The following is a 16411-nucleotide window of genomic DNA, read 5'->3' on the forward strand; positions in this document are numbered from 1 at the left end:
CACTGCTGACTCATATCCAGCTTCTCGTCCACTGTCACCCGTAGGTCCTTTTCCGCAGAAATGCTGCCTAGCCATTTGGTCCCTAGTCTGTAGCTGTGCATTGGGTTCTTCCGTCCTAAGTGCAGGACCCTGCACTTATCCTTATTGAACCTCATCAGATTTCTTTTGGCCCAATCCTCCAATTTGTCCTTGCAGTTGAAGAAATTTCAAATACAATTAATGCGTCATTTGGATTTTTACTTATTTAGGCCCAGATTCTGCACGGTATCTTCTACCGTAGAATGTACCACCTGTGCAAAGTTCCATTGATTTCAGTGGGAGTCTGCATATGTGCAGGAGTCTATGCTAGTGGATACCAATGATTGGGGCCTTAGTTACTTCTCACATTTTAAACTTCAATACACCTGAAATTTTATCTTGTCTCATTTATTCTTGTTAGGCTCCCTCCTCTCCACAGTGTCTATTGTTTTTAATGCTTGTTATTTAATTATAGAATTAGACATCACAAGTTGAACTGCACGCATTTTGTCATTTTCTCATGGATTTTTCTAATCCATGTTGAACAATAAATATATCACAATTCATAGGAAGTATGGAGGTAAAATATGTTTCTTGCCAATTTTGTTGTTTCAGGAAGAAAAAGAGGTTACTTACGAGTAACTGTAGTTTTTTTAGTAGATTGTAGATACAGATTCACACCCTTGGGTGTGCCCTGTGCCCTGTGCACCAGACAGGGCCCTCTGTATTGCAGTGCCACCACTCACTATGCAAGCTCCTTCAAAGGAATGAGCGTTTAGACCCTAGTTTTTATAAGATGTCATACCCCAGAGTCCCTTCAGTGCCTTTCAACCAGCAAAACAATACACATTATTCATCTAAATGAAAACCAACCCAAAACCTGTTTATTGGCAACTTTATGTTCCAGGGAAAAGATGTGACCTTTTTCTAAACCCAATACATCATGGATTCAGTCTTGGCCTCATTGATGTCAATGGCATTTTTGTCACTGAATTCAATGGAGCCAGGATTTCACACCCTGGTTTTCACCCTTTGTCTCTAACTTGCTTTGGAATGTACAGATGACAAGTGCTACATAGTATTATTAATAACCTTTTCTTCTACATCCTAGAGAACTAGGAAATTTTACCAATGGGAAACATTATTCTACGACAACAAAATCCGTTCTTCATCTTTTCCGTGTGCAACATTTATAAAATTGTATTACTAATGTTAAGCCAAATTAAACATTAGAGGCCATTACAGTGGATGCACAAGTAGCTAAGGAGCACATATTCAGCAGTTTGTCCTCTTATTTGCTGCACTGGTTGTTATGGAAAGATCAGCATCCAATAATAATGCTTTATGTTTTAAACTTCATAGTCAGTCAGTCAACAGGGTGTGACCCAGGCAGAATTTGACCATGATATTTAAGTGTCAATTGTATAACGCCATTATTGAATAAGGAGTTTTTGGTGGCTGCATCACACATTATGAAAATTGCAATCTGCATGATGTGTAATGTGCTATTCAATCATTTGAATAATTGCTATTTAATCTGACATACTAGTACCTTAGAAATTATCTCAGAATCTTTCACTTGAACATAAACTAGTCAAAAACCATGTTTCCTGTCAATATTAATTAATGTGAACAATAAAAGACTTGCGCTGCTCTACCCACAAATTAGATAAATTCATCAATACAGAATAAATGGCATCTTCTAATCTGAAGTATTTGAAGCACATTCATGCATACTTCAAGATTTTTTTTTTTACATCGAACATGCATGCATTGTAATACATTTTCAATATGCTTAGATATGCTCACTGTGTCTGGGCTTAAAATCTGTCCCTCAAATTGGTGATGCATAAAATAGAACATACAATGGACTGGCTTTGCACACTTTTTCTCATTCATTATCGATGAACCGTCATCACTCATAAGTGGCAGATAAAATGTTTTCATCAATTATTTGCGTCAAACAATGAATGCAAAGATAACTTACTGCATATCCTTTCTTTCTCTCTTTCTCTAGTTACACAATTCTCAGTTTCCAAATTTGAATTTAAAAGATATTATATGCTTATATACCCCTTATATGCACCTGTATTATAAAGTAATGTTGTAGGGTATTACATTTAGTTATATACATTATATATTACATAGGAAATACAGAAATTACTGTTGTAAAATGGATCTAACTTTATACAATTCCACTAACCAAGCCACAAGAGAAATGGGAAGGCTGCAATGCATGTATTGCTTAACAATATTAAGACTGACATTTTGAAACTACAAAAGACAGGACATTCCTTGGTCTGGGTTGTAATTTAGCCAGCTAACTCCTTACCTAGCTTTTCCTTCAGCTAGCCCCTTATTTTCTCAATTAATCCTCAAGCTAGGAGGATACAGCAAACAGTTTTCTCCTGGTAGTGTCTGTCTTATTATGAGGGAGGAAGCAGCATTTATGCTGGTCCCTTTCTCTCAGTTAATCCCAAATTGGTTTGGAAAGAGGGGAGTAATACCCTGCCCTTTCTTTAATGCTCCTGGCCCCAACCCTTAAAGATACAGGATCTTCTCCTAAGCATGTATGTGTGTGTATATACATAACCTTAAAGGGCTAAGCCATGATAGGATGGGCTGAACACTAGGCATCACAACCCTTAAGAGGGCAGACCATCCCATCACACTGGCCCCACGAGTTCTTGCCACTGAAGGAGCTCTTCCAACTACAACATCTGAATTCTCAGGTCTCTTTTACACTAAACCATTATTCAGTGGTTCAGGATTAGATTGTCTGAATATATCTCCTCTCCATTTATTCTCTGCCATCCTGTCCCACTCTGGCTGTTATCTGCCATAACTACTCTGGTACTCCTTATTACAATTACAGTGTTTTCTTTGTGGGACACATTTCCCTTACAATCTTAGGGTCACAAAATGAGTCAGCACTCTTGTGCTAGTTTTTGTTCCCAGTTCTGATTTCTGTCCATTTTTTTCCCCGCATGAAAACTGTCCATGCAGATAGAGACAATGGTTTCCATGGAAAACTAATAATAATTTGTTTTTTGCACCAGAATATTTTCGCCTTTAATATACATTGGATAGGGATTCCCTTAGCACTCTAGGTTCTGCCTACTTAGTTTCTTCTTCTGACAACTACCATCTAGAATATTCCCATTAGGAATCAACTTTACGATGCATGATTGTGAGTATGAGCCATAAGCCCCAACACACACACACACACACACAAACACACGCGTTTTCAAATTTAAAAGGATTACTTTAGGTCCCTTACAAGGGTAGTTGGAAAATATGACTAGAATGGATCTTATATATGTTTTTGATTTCTGTACCTGACCTACTACAAAAGTGTACACAAATGTACTATACCAATTAACTGAAAAAAGCTGACCTGTGCACTTGTAGTCTGCAATTAAATGGGCAAAAAGATACATTTCTCAATGTTCACACTTTACTAGACAAGCATCTGCAATTCCATATAACCACTAATGTTATACCCGGTTCTATAGTGCTCTCAACATAGGTGTTCTTAACAGTGCAAATTCTATCTATAATAGAGGCACAGGTGACTATAAGGAAGTATTCTGCATGTTACTCAGCCAAAACATCTGTTAGGAGAATGCTTTTTAATTGGATGGTTGCAACTTTAATAATGTTTAATGGGGGCAGCGGTGTTAATCCACCCTGACCTCTCTCCCCCCACAAACACACCAAAAAAAACCCTAGATATTTACTTGGATCCAGTATAGTATTAAATGGCTTCCTTAACAAATAATCAATAATCAGGAGACCTAGCAGTTTCTCAAGAAGACAATATTAAAGTCACAACTATAAACTAACCCAAGGCAAAGTAAAGATAGAACAGTAAGAGGCCAATATGACATCAGGAGCTCTTTAATGACCTGAAAATGAAAAATGAATCCCACAAAAGGTAGAAATATGGACAAATTCCTAGGGAGATGTACAAAACAACAGCATAAGCATGTAAGGACAAAATCAGAAAGGCTAAGGCACAAAATAAGTTACTCCTAACAAGATAATAAGATGAGGTTCTTTAAATATATTAGGCACAAGACAAAAATGAAGGAAAAGATGTAGGTCTTCAACCTAGTGAAGAAGGAGAGCTAATCACGCAATCATAGAAATGCAAGGCTGGAAAGGACCTCAAGAAGTCATCAAGTCCAGTTCCCTGCACCAAAGCAAAACCAAATAAACTTAGACTATCCCTGACAGTTGTTTGTCTAACCTGTTCTTAAAACCTCCAATTCCACAATCTCCCTTGGAAGCATATTCCAGAGTTTAACTATGCTTATAGTTGGACAGCTTTTCCAAATATCTAACCTAAATCTCCCTTGCTGCAGATTAAGCCCATTAATTCTTTTCCGACCTTCAGTGGACATGGAGAATAATTGATCTTGGTCCTCTTTATAACAGCCCTTAACATATCTGAAGACTTATCAGGTCCCCTCTCAGTCTTCTTTTCTCAAGACTAAATATGCCCAGGTTTTTTTTTAACATTTCCTCATAGGTCAGGTTTTCTAAACCTTTGATCATTTTTGTTGCTCTCCTCTGGACTCTCCCCAATTTGTCTACATCTTTCTTAAAGTGTGGTGCCCAGAACTGGACACAGTATTCCAGTTTAGACCTCACCAGTGCCTAGTACACAAGGACAATCACCTCCCATGTCTTACACGCAACACCCCTGTTAATATACCCCATAATGATATTGGCCTTTTTTGCAACTGCATCACACTGTTGACTCATATTCAATTTTTGATCCACTATAACTTCCAGATCCTTCTCAGCAGTACTGCCATCTAGCAAATTATTCCCCATCTTGGAGTTGTGCATTTGATTTTTTCCTTCCTTAGTGAAGTACTTTGTACTTGTCTTTATTGAATTTCATCTTGTTGATTTCAGACCAAGTCTCTAATTTGTCAAGGTTATTTTGAATTCTAATCCTGTCCTCCAAAGTGTGTGCTCCTAACAATGATGTCATCTGTAAACTTTGTAAGCATACTCTCCACTCCATTATACAAGTCATTAATGAAAATATTGCTTAGTACCAGATCAAGGACTAACCCCTGAGCAAACCCCACTAAATACATACTCCCAGTTTGACAGCGAACCATTGATAACTACTCTTTTAGTATGGTCTTTCAACGAGTTGTGCACCCACCTTATGGTAATTTCATCTAAGCCACATTTCTCCAGTTTGCTTATGAGAATATTATGTAGAACTGTGTCAAAAGCCTTACTAAAAACCAAGATATATCACATCTATGGCATCCCCCCCATCCACTAGGCAAGTAACTCTGTTAAAGAAGGAAATTAAGTTGTTTTGACATTTGTTCTTGACAAATCCACGCTGGCTATTCCTTACAGCCCTATCATACTCCAGGTGCCTACAAACTGATTGTTTAATAATCTGTTCCAATATCCTCCCAGGTATCAAAGTTAGACTGATTGGTCTATAATTCCCAGGGTCCTCTTTGTTTTCCTTTTTAAAGATAAGTACTATGCTTGCCCTTCTCCAGTTCTCTGGGATAGCAACCATCCTCCATTAGTTCTTGAAGATAATCGCTAATGGTTCTGAGATTGCTTAAGCTAGTTCCTTAAGTCTCACAGGATGAATTTCATCAGGCCCCGCCAACTTGATTACATATAATTTATCTAAGTATTCTTTAATCTGTTCTTTCCCTATTTTGGCTTGCATTCCTTCCTTCTTGTTGTTAATATTAATTATATTGAGTATCTGGGCACCAGTAACTTTTCTAGTGAAGACTGAAGCAGAATAGGCATTTTTGATGTCATCACTTATTAGCTCTCCTTCCCCACAAGGTAAAGGACCTACACTTTTCTTCATCTTTCTCTTGCTCCTAAAGTATTTATAGAACTTCTTCTTCTTGTCTTATAAATCCCTTGTAAGGTACAACTCATTTTGTGGTTTAACCTTTCTGATTCCACTTCCATATGCTCATGCTATTCTTTTGCAGTCCTTCTTAGCAATCTGTGTTTCCACTTTCTGTAGGATTCCTTTTTGGTTTAAGTCCTATTTTGATCTTAGGTATATGAGAGGAAATTTGGCCCCAGTGATGTCAATGCCAAAACTCCCACTGACTTTAACAGAACCAAGATTTCACCCACAGTCATTAATCACAGCTTATTTGGTAAAATTAGATGTTGTGCACACATGTCTACATTTACTGACATATTTTATAAAGACAACCTTTCTAGCAAATTCTATATATTCTTCCTGTAACCCCGAGAAACAATTACATTTCTTGTCATTTTATCTGCTTTGTACTACTTTATCCTCTCCTTCTGTTGTTCACAAATAATACCCATTGTTTTTAAGGGGAGTTAAACTTGGACAGTTAAGTTTATTGAATGGACTTTCTTTTATTTTATAGCAAGCCCAAGTAAGAGTGTATTGATACTGGAAAAGGATGTGGTAATGTATCTCAAGGAATTACTGTGAATACATTTTTAGCTCTAGTCTCAAATGTAATAGTATCCAAATACAAAATCTTTCTCTCCTAGCAATAAATTTTGAAGAGCGAGCTCATACCATACAATTATTACATACTGAATTTGGTAGTTATAGGCTCTGGCTTAAAATAAGTTGTTAGTCTTGCTTGGTTAAAAAAGCATCCCAAACTTGTATCAAAATAGGCATGTAAAATCCTCTCAGTGTATTGCCCTTGAGATCCATTTTAACAGCTGTACTTGCAAGCAATTAAAAAATAAAAGGAAACTACCCTGTGGACTACCTGAAAATAAAATACTTTTTATTCTATACTTATGAATACAGATTTCCTTTTATATAAAAATACAGAAACCTATGTTTTTGATATACAGAATTTCACATCTTTCAGCATCACATCTTTGATACAGAAAGCAGAACTTATAATTTCCTAAACCATGGCAAAACTGCAGCAGAATCACTGTAAAGACAATAAGCTGCCTAAATGTTATGTGAGGAAATGACTGTTAAAATGGGGATATTAAAAGGAAACACTATGAAAACTTAAACCATACAATGTCTTTTTTCACTAGTAAGAGCAAATTACAAATTGTTACTCAATAGGATTTATTCAACTTTCCTAAGATACAAATACCACAGATATTCATTGCACTGATTTGAAGGGCTACAAAATTCTTTCTTTACGAGTATGATGTGACATGGTTGAGCAAAGGAGTTGCCAAAAAGTGATAGGTTCTTGACCCTTCTTGCCTGCAAATGCAAGGATGGGGCAAGTAAGATGTGTGCACAGTGCCTTACTGCTGCTCCAAAACAAAGAATTGTACACTCCCACCTACTGCCCACTGTCAACAACATGTGTATGTGTGGGAGGAGGTTAAGGGCCTAACTATACACCCATGCTAGCTGACCATACCTTGTACATCAGAAAATCTGTCTACAGTCGCATAAGTAACAATGGCTGTGCACATAACTGCCTCACCTTAGATCTCTGCATTTGCATTCATCTTTTTTCATCTTCATTTTTGAAAATCCATAGACTATGGCCTCCTAAAGCTATAGGATTTAGAACTCTAGCATGTGCAGAATTTTGTCACCTGCCTCCCCACATGCTAAAAAAAATGTGAAGATCTCACCCCCTCCTGAAACATCTCCAGCCTATTCGGTTCAGGACCCAGTTCAATCCAAAAGAACTTTTCCTTGTTTTTAAGCCTCCAAATGAACTTAAAGAGTCACTAAGGCAGACTGGTTCCTCTCTCCACTTCCTCCACTCATTTAGCACCATTGTGCTCTCTGTCTTTTCACACATCACCACATTAGCTCTAATATTTACCTGTTCTGCTGTTTCTTCCTACCACTGAAGTCCACCTTTTCCCTCATCTCCCATACTCAACAAATTTTCATCTCTTCAGATCTTAACTTAAAATATATATATCTTTTTCCAATGCTTATGATGATATTCTTTAATTTATAAAATATCTTTTCATAAATGTTATATAATTTCTATCTTATGCCAAAATCACATTTTGCAATTCTTGAAAGTTTAGGGATACAGATTTATACAAGATGTTATGCCAATAAAGTTGTATTACACCACAATACACAATCAGTAACTGAATTTTAAAACCTACCTGTGTTTTTTACCCTGCTTTACCTGGCTGGCTTGATGCAATTGCTCAGGCATAGTTAAGTAAGTTGTAGATTCCACTAAAATGACTCTGAAAAAAAGCAAACATGCATTCTTACTGTACATATTATTTACAAAATGGAAGTTTATTACTTTATCTAAAAATCTGAAACAAAGTCCTGGTAAAGAAAATTATTACGGTCCCCACATTGGAAAACTTAAAAAGTACACTAAAATGTGCAAAAATGTAAGGGACAAGAAGTTTAGTTTTTTTCAAAATTATGACTCAAGTTTCAAATTCACAAAAATTCCAAGACACTTCTCAAAACATAAGCCACAATTAACTTCTTTGTAATTTAATAATAGGAAAACAATGGTTACTAACCTTTCTGTAACTGTTATTCTTCAAGAGGTGTTGTGCATTTCCATTCCACTGTAGGTGCGTGCACTGGACACACACACACTCACCTAGAGTGGAATGGACAAGTGCAGTCACTCAGACAAGAACCTACTTGGAGCCACCTATTCAAGGAGCAAGTATATTATGAAAAACCAAAACTATTACTTTAGCAAGATCATAGGTCAATTTGGAATCCTTACTGCAAATCGATGAAGAAATACTTTTCAAATGACATATGGCATAACCTTCAACACATCCTTAGCCATAGTAAAGAACATAAAAATCTGAACATTCAACAACGTCCCACAGCTTAATAGAACTCGGGTATTAACATTAAAATAGGAACTATTTTTTCCAAAAAATGTACATATCCAGAGACTAATTCCATACTGAACGAAATGAAACATCCAACTGTCTCTGCTCATCAATGTAACTTTCCAGTAACTATGAGTAAGGCGGTGAGTTGGTCACGGATTCCGTGACTTTCTGTGACTTCTGCAGCGGCTGGTGCTGGCTCAGGGGCTGTCCAAACCGGGCAGCCCCCTGGGCCAGCAGCAGCAGTTTGGTGTGTGGGAGGGGGTTCATGCCTAGAGGCAGGAGGCTCTTACCTCGTGGTGTGGGGGCTCCCACTGGCATAGTCCTACAGCTCCTAGGCTGCGGAAGGGCCTAAGTAGGTTCTTGTTTGAGTGACTTCACATGTCCCACTGGCTGTGGTTCCACCCCCAGTCTCTCCAGTACCTTAAGTAAACCCTTTCCCAGAGATCCAACCTTGTGGGTACTCTTTACTTTAGCGAGACAAGAATTATGCAGACCTAGACAAAACTAAAAATACCTATTTGCATTTCCCTGCTTCAATTTCCTCACTACTCAGACGTTATGTGGGCTTTCTGGGGTGTTCAGGATCCCCCTTACTGAACATGACTTCTCTGAATCATGAATCTGTCTCTTTCCTCTGCAGCCAGTTTCCTATCTGCTCTCCCTATAAAATGGCCAGCAAAAGAACCTCTCTTTTACAACTTCCTCTTTGGTGAGGTGACCCTCTGATCAGTTTAGTTAAGAGACTGAAGTCCCTTACCAGGTAATCGGTTGCTTAGTTACTTTTTCCCTGGAGTTCAAATTGAAAAATTGGTATGCCCTGGGTAGAGAAGCTCTTTGTTCAAAGGTCCACCATTTGAATGGATGATTATCGAAGTTTAATGACCCTCTATTGTTAGCCCTGTGCCAGGTACAAGAATTTCTCTTGTCACTTCCAGTGGGTTTTAGCTCTCAATATGGAGGCAACAGACAGCAGAGGAGGCAAACAAGCTCCACATTCAAACTAGGATTTGGAATCTGACACAGATACACAGAGCCTCCAATACCAACCAGAATTCCCCTAAGTAGTCACACTGACCATGACACATAATACTCCAAGTGAGTAAGGGTAGCAGAACCTGGATATATATTGACGCAGCTCCAGCTCTCCCTAAGGCTATGTCTACAGAGCCCTGCGGTTCAGTCTAGGGGGATGTGAATTGCAGCACACACTTAACTCCCCCATGTGGACCATGTGGGTGTGAACTAAAAGGTACATAGTTTACATTTATGTAGTTCTCCTTAAACAGAAATTCACACCATCACAGTCCAAACTGCGGGGCGATGTAGATAAGCCCTCAGCATAGGCACTTATAGAACTTGAGCCAACTTAAACAATACTCCACGTTGTAGTCTCAAATCATCATTTCACTGGCCTTCGTGAGTTTTGTCCTGATCAAACTTTCACTGTTCGTCTTTGATGAGCTAATATGACCCCTATCCATGCAAAGCATGTTTGACAATGTTTTAAACTTGGATGTGTAAAATTAGAGATGGAGTTAGGTACCCAAGTAAAAGAGGCCTGATGTGTTCATGGCTCTCAGTGAAGCCAAAGACAGTGGTGAACGATCAGCCCCTCTGAAAACCAGACCATGTTTATCTACATGCCTAAAAAGGATTTAGACACCTAATTTTAGGCACCCTACCTTTGGGTGAGGTGCTTAAACTGTTCTTGCTTGTTTAAGAAGCTAATGCACCCTGCATTTGCTCATGATGCAAAGTTCAAATGCCCTTGCTGGAAAAACAATGAGGAGTCCTTGTGGCACCTTAGAGACTAAGATTTATTTGGGCATAAGCTTTCATGGGCTAAAACCCACTTCATCAGATGCATGGAATGGAAAATACAGTAGAGAGGTATAAATACAAAGCATATGAAAAGATGGGCGTTGCCTTACCAAGTAGGGGGTCAGTGCTAACGAGCCAATTCAATTAAGGTGGAAGTGGACTATTCTCAACAGTTCACAAGAAGGGGTGGAAATCACTTTTGTAGTGCTAATGAGGCCAATGTAAACAAAGTGGCCCATTTCAAACAGTTGACAAGAAGGTGTGAGTATCAGCAGGGGAATATTAGTTTTTGTAGTGACCCATCCTCTCCCAGTCTTTATTCAGGTCTGATTTGACGGTGTCCAGTTTGCAAATTAATTCCAGTTCTGCAATTTCTCATTGGAGTCTATGTTTGAAGTTTTGTTGTTGGAGAATTGCGACTTTTAAGTCTGTTACTGAGTGTCTAGGGAGATTGAAGTGTTCTCCTACTGGTTTTTGAATGTTATAATTCTTGATGTCAGATTTGTGCCCATTTATTCTTTTGCTTAGAGATTGCCCAGTTTGGCCAAAGTACATGGCAGAGGGGCACTGCTGGCACATGATGGCATATATCACATTGGTAGATGTGCAGGTGAACAAGCCTCTTGATGGTGTGGCTGATGTGGTTAGGCCCTATGATAGTGTCCCTTGAATAGATATGCGGACAGAGTTGGCACCGGGGTTTGTTGCAAGGTTTGGCCACAAAACTCCTCATTGTTTTTGCTGATACAGACTAACACGGCTACCACTCTGAAACCTGTTGGAAAAAGACAGTCTGACCAAATCTCTGGGAGTAGGTACTGATATTCTGTCTTCTTGAGGCATCACAGCACACTCTCAAGACAATGTCATGAAAGGAGGAGGATTGACATGACAGTCAACTCAGGTTTCCCCTCACCAAGTATATGGCCATCTCCAGGGTAGAAGAGAGATCTACAGCTCTCCTGGATGGTCAACTCAATTGGGAAGGTACTGGGTACACTGCTATTTGAACTTTAATACCTCCCTGAGAGAAGGCAGAGAGACATTGTTTTACATTTCTTTTTGGTTACATAACTGCACTCAAAAAATAAAACAGTCTACATCTGTAAGTTTCATTTTCATGATAAAGAGATTGCACGACAGTACTTTCATGCGGTGAATTGAAAAATACTATTTCTTTAGGTTTTTACAGTGCAAATATTTGTAATCAAAAATAAATATAACGTGAGCACTGTACACTTTGTGTTCTGTTTTGTAATTTAAATCAGTATATTTGAAAATGTAGAAAACATCAAAAAATATTTAAATAAATGGTATTCTACTATTCTTTAACTGGGCAATTAAATCGCGATCAATTTTTTAATTGCCCGAATAATCGTGATGAATTTTTTTAAATGCTTGACAGCCCTAGTACAAATCAGATTAAATAATATCCATTTCCACAATATATTCATCTGGTGCATTAAACTTCTGGTTTTCCTGTTGTGATAAATCCCTTTCCCATTTTTGTCAAATGAAAAATAAAAATACCAGAATAAGCTCAGATAGCCAAATGGGGCGATGATTTTAGTGTATCACTCAATTTTTATGCTTTTATACCCTTTTTCTCCCTTATTTGTTTCGTTTTTCTCTGAAATATTGGAGAGTCTCTCTAATTTACTAATTAATTAATTCATGTATGAATCTATGAAAATATAGGAAAATATCTGTGACTTCACCCCTAAAAAACCTTTAGCAGCTTCTCTTCTTTTTTTCCCTAGAAGACTCTTGTCTACTCATTCTGACACTGAGTGGTTTTCCACATTTGTATCCTATCTACTTCCGTTTTGATTTGTGCAACATTAAGAATAATTTAGCTAATCAAAAACAGAAAGCGGGGAGGGAGAGAAAACAGTAAGTCATTGGCCAAGCACTACACTTTTGATAATGCTGTTGTAGAATGTCTATTTTACCATACTTGCTACGGAACAATCAAGTATAAACTGATCTCAACAACCAGTAGACAGAACTCACTCAGCCTGGTCAAACCAAAATGTCTATATTTTTTCTGAACCATACTAAGAAAGCAGTAGCAGAAGGAAGATAATATCTGTACAGTATAAAAATAGAGCGACCTGATTCTCAGCTGATGTAAACTGGCATAGCTCCAGCTGAGGATCTGTGCTCTTAGCTTTCAATGGTGCTATGCCAATTTACATCATCTGAGGTTCTGGCTCACAGTTTCTACAATTAAAACGTCAAAACTAACCAGCAGTTACCATTCTATGATATTTAATATACGGAAATATTTCCCCATATTAGAAGATGAAACAGTTACAGTACTTTAGAGAGAAATGTTTTGAAACTGTTAAGAGCATTTACTTTTTAAAAATTAAATACAAATATTCAATAAGAGTTTAACGAACATATAACAAGTGTAAGTACAGAACATATTTGTTTTTTCAAAAAAAAAGGAAAAAGAAACAATGCTACATCTAATAAAACAGAGAACTACCAGTGGAGTTATTTAGCAAAAAAATGTTTCTGCTACGTAAATATCAGGTGTTTTCCCTATATTTAACAAAGAGTTGAAATACCTCCGCTTTTCAATAAAAAGAAAAGGAGAACTTGTGGCACCTTAGAGACTAACAAATTTATTTGAGCATAAGCTTTCGTGAGCTACAGCTCACTTCATCGGATGCATGCAGTGGAAAATACAGTGGGGAGATTTTATATACACAGACAACATGAAACAATGAGTGTTACCATACACACTATAATGAGAGTGACCAGGTAAGGTGAGCTATTACCAGCAGGAGAGAAAAAAAACCTTTCGTAGTGATAATCAAGGTGGGCCATTTCCAGCAGTTGACAAGAACATGTGAGGAACTGCATGGGGGGAAAACAAACATGGGGAAATAGTTTTACTTTGTGTAATGACACATCCATTCCCAGTCTTTATTCAAGACTACTGTAATGGTGTCCAGTTTGCAAATTAATTCCAATTCAGCAGTCTCTCGTTGGAGTCTGTTTTTGAAGTTTTGAAGTGACCAGAGAGATTGAAGTGTTCTCTGACTGGTTTTGAATGTTATAATTCTTGACGTCTGATTTGTGTCCATTTATTCTTTTACGTAGAGTCCTTGCTTACAGACAGCCCTCCAACCTGAAGCAAATACTCACCAGCAACCACACACCACACAACAGAACCACTAACCCAGGAACCTATCCTTGCAACAAAGCCCGTTGCCAACTGTGTCCACATACCTATTCAGGGGACACCATCATAGGGCCTAATCACATCAGCCACACTATCAGAGGCTCATTCACCTGCACATCTACCAATGTGATATGTGCCATCATGTGCCAGCAATGCCCCTCTGCCACGTACATTGGCCAAACTGGACAGTCTCTACGTAAAAGAATAAATGAACACAAATCAGACGTCAAGAATTATAACATTTAAAAACCATTCAGATAACACTTCAATCTCTCTGGTCACTTGATTTCAGACCTAAAAGTCCCAATTCTTCAACAAAAAAACTTCAAAAACAGACTCCAACGAGAGACTTCTGAATTGGAATTAATTTGCAAACTGGACACCATTACATTAGGCTTGAATAAAGACTGGGAGTGGATGTGTCATTACAAAAAGTAAAACTATTTCCCTATGTTTATTCCCCCCCACACCGTCCTTCACACCTTCTTGTCAACTGCTGGAAATGGTCCACCTTGATCATCACTACAAAAGGTTTTTTTTCTCTCCTGCTGGTAATAGCTCACCTTACCTGATCACTCTTGTTACAGTGTATACGGTAACACCCATTGTTTCATGTTCTCTGTGTATATAAAATCTCCCCACTGTATTTTCCACTGCATGCATCCAATGAAGTGAGCTGTAGCTCACGAAAGCTTATGCTCAAATAAATTTGTTAGTCTCTAAGGTGCCACAAGTACTCCTTTTCTTTTTGCGGATTCAGACTAACATGGCTGCTACTCTGAAACCTGTCACTCCACTTTTCAATGCATCCTTTTCAAGTATCCACTCTGTACAGTGTATTTAAAATGTTTCAAAATGTATTATTGGAGTCCTTCAGACTTCTTTCTAGTACTGTACATAGGGCCCTACCAAATTCACAGTCCATTTTGATCAATTTCATGGCTGGGGGGGACAGGGTTTAAAATTAGTCAATTTCACGTTTTCATGTGTTTACAACTGAAATTTCAGTGTCCTGACAGTGAGGGTCTCAACCCACAAGGTACCCAGAGGTGGGTCTGATCCCATACATTCCTCTGCCAGCAGCCCTGGAGGGGAAAGAGAAATCCTGTCCCTCCCCATCCTGGTGTGGACTCATAGCTAGGAGCCCCCTGGCTGGGGCGCTCCCAGAAGCAGGGGAGATTGAACCCACCTCCACAAGCCTCCAGCTGCAGGAACCTCCAGGGCTGTTGTCCAGCATGGGAGCTTCCTTCAGCAGGGGGAGGCCCTCGGAGGGGAGTCTGATCTCCCCCTGAGGGCACCCGTGCAGGGACTTGCAGCTAGCGGTTCCTGGCTGGGGTGCTCCCAGCAGCAAAGGGGAGATCAGATTTCATGGGGAAAGGCTAATTTTATGGCCTGTGACACATTTTTCATTGCTGTGAAATTGGTAGGGCCCTATACATAGTTAAGCAAATGAATTCCCAGGGAAGGCCTGAATGGTTCAGAAGACTGGCAATGTCATATGGAACCTTTCACCTGTAGCTTGCAGTTATTTAAAATAGTTGTGATCCAATAGCTGCAGAGTCATCCAGATGAAATTAGTTTACTTGGTGGCCCTAATCTACTTTCTGGTGGACAGGTATCCACATCATAAAAACCACAAGAGGTACCCATGCTGATTGTCTTAAGGAATGAACAAACATGGAAACTAAACTAATTCATCTGACCCCCACCCCTTAGGTAGTTCAGGTCAAAGCACAATGGTGGGGCAGTGAAAGCAACTTCACTAGCTGCTGCCCATGCTGAACCTATTTTTCAAGTATGTAGAAGTTTGTTACAAGGAGAAGGAAGAAAAATTATTTTTCTTAACCTCTGAGGATAAGACAAGAAGCAATGGGCTTAATTTGCAGCAAGGGAGGTTTAGGCTGGACATTAGGAAAAACTTCGTAACTGTCAGGGTGGTTAAGCGCTGGAATAAATTGCCTAGGGAGGTTGTGGAATCTCCGTCATTGGAGATTTTTAAGAGCAGGTTAGACAAACACCTGTCAGAAATGGTCCAGATAATACTTAGTCCTGTCATGAGTGCTGGGTACTGGACTAGATGACCTCTCCAGGTCCCTTCCAGTCCTATGATTCTATGATTCTATTTTGTAGATAAACAGAGGACTTCCATCCTCAGGACTGTCAAACTAGCAAACATTAAACAAACATTAAATTCACTTCACAAAAAAACCGAAAATAAAACTGTGATGAATTAACATGAATGAATACCAGTCACGTAACAAAAAAGCACACTGACAAATTTCCATCAATCTTTCATGTTTCGTCATGAGAGTACTTTGTAATTCCTGAGATTTTTTTGGCATATCCCATTTTATCCTATCATATATGAAACTACAAGGAGGTAATGTGCGTATTAAACAGGGTATCATTAAGAGAAGCTAGAAATAACACAGAAAACTGTTTTGTGTTCAGTGCTCTTAAATACAAATTAATTTTATGGTCCTGTATTTGGGTCTGCAGATTAAAGACAAAATCTGGAGCCAGATCACACAGCACTGAGAT

General features: G+C 38.6%; 1 protein-coding gene across 1 annotated transcript in view; it reads right to left on the minus strand.

Annotated features, from left to right (window-relative positions):
- The window catches only part of CFAP47 (cilia and flagella associated protein 47), a 643435-nt gene that overhangs the window by 394475 nt on the left and 232549 nt on the right, over positions 1–16411 (minus strand). Inside the window, exon 40 of the mRNA XM_073358068.2 lies at positions 8140–8226. Within this exon, the coding sequence (XP_073214169.2) occupies positions 8140–8226 (87 nt within the window). The remainder of the gene's footprint in view (positions 1–8139; positions 8227–16411) is intronic.

This window comes from Lepidochelys kempii, chromosome 1, assembly GCF_965140285.1.
Source record: "Lepidochelys kempii isolate rLepKem1 chromosome 1, rLepKem1.hap1, whole genome shotgun sequence".
NCBI lineage: Eukaryota > Metazoa > Chordata > Testudines > Cheloniidae > Lepidochelys > Lepidochelys kempii.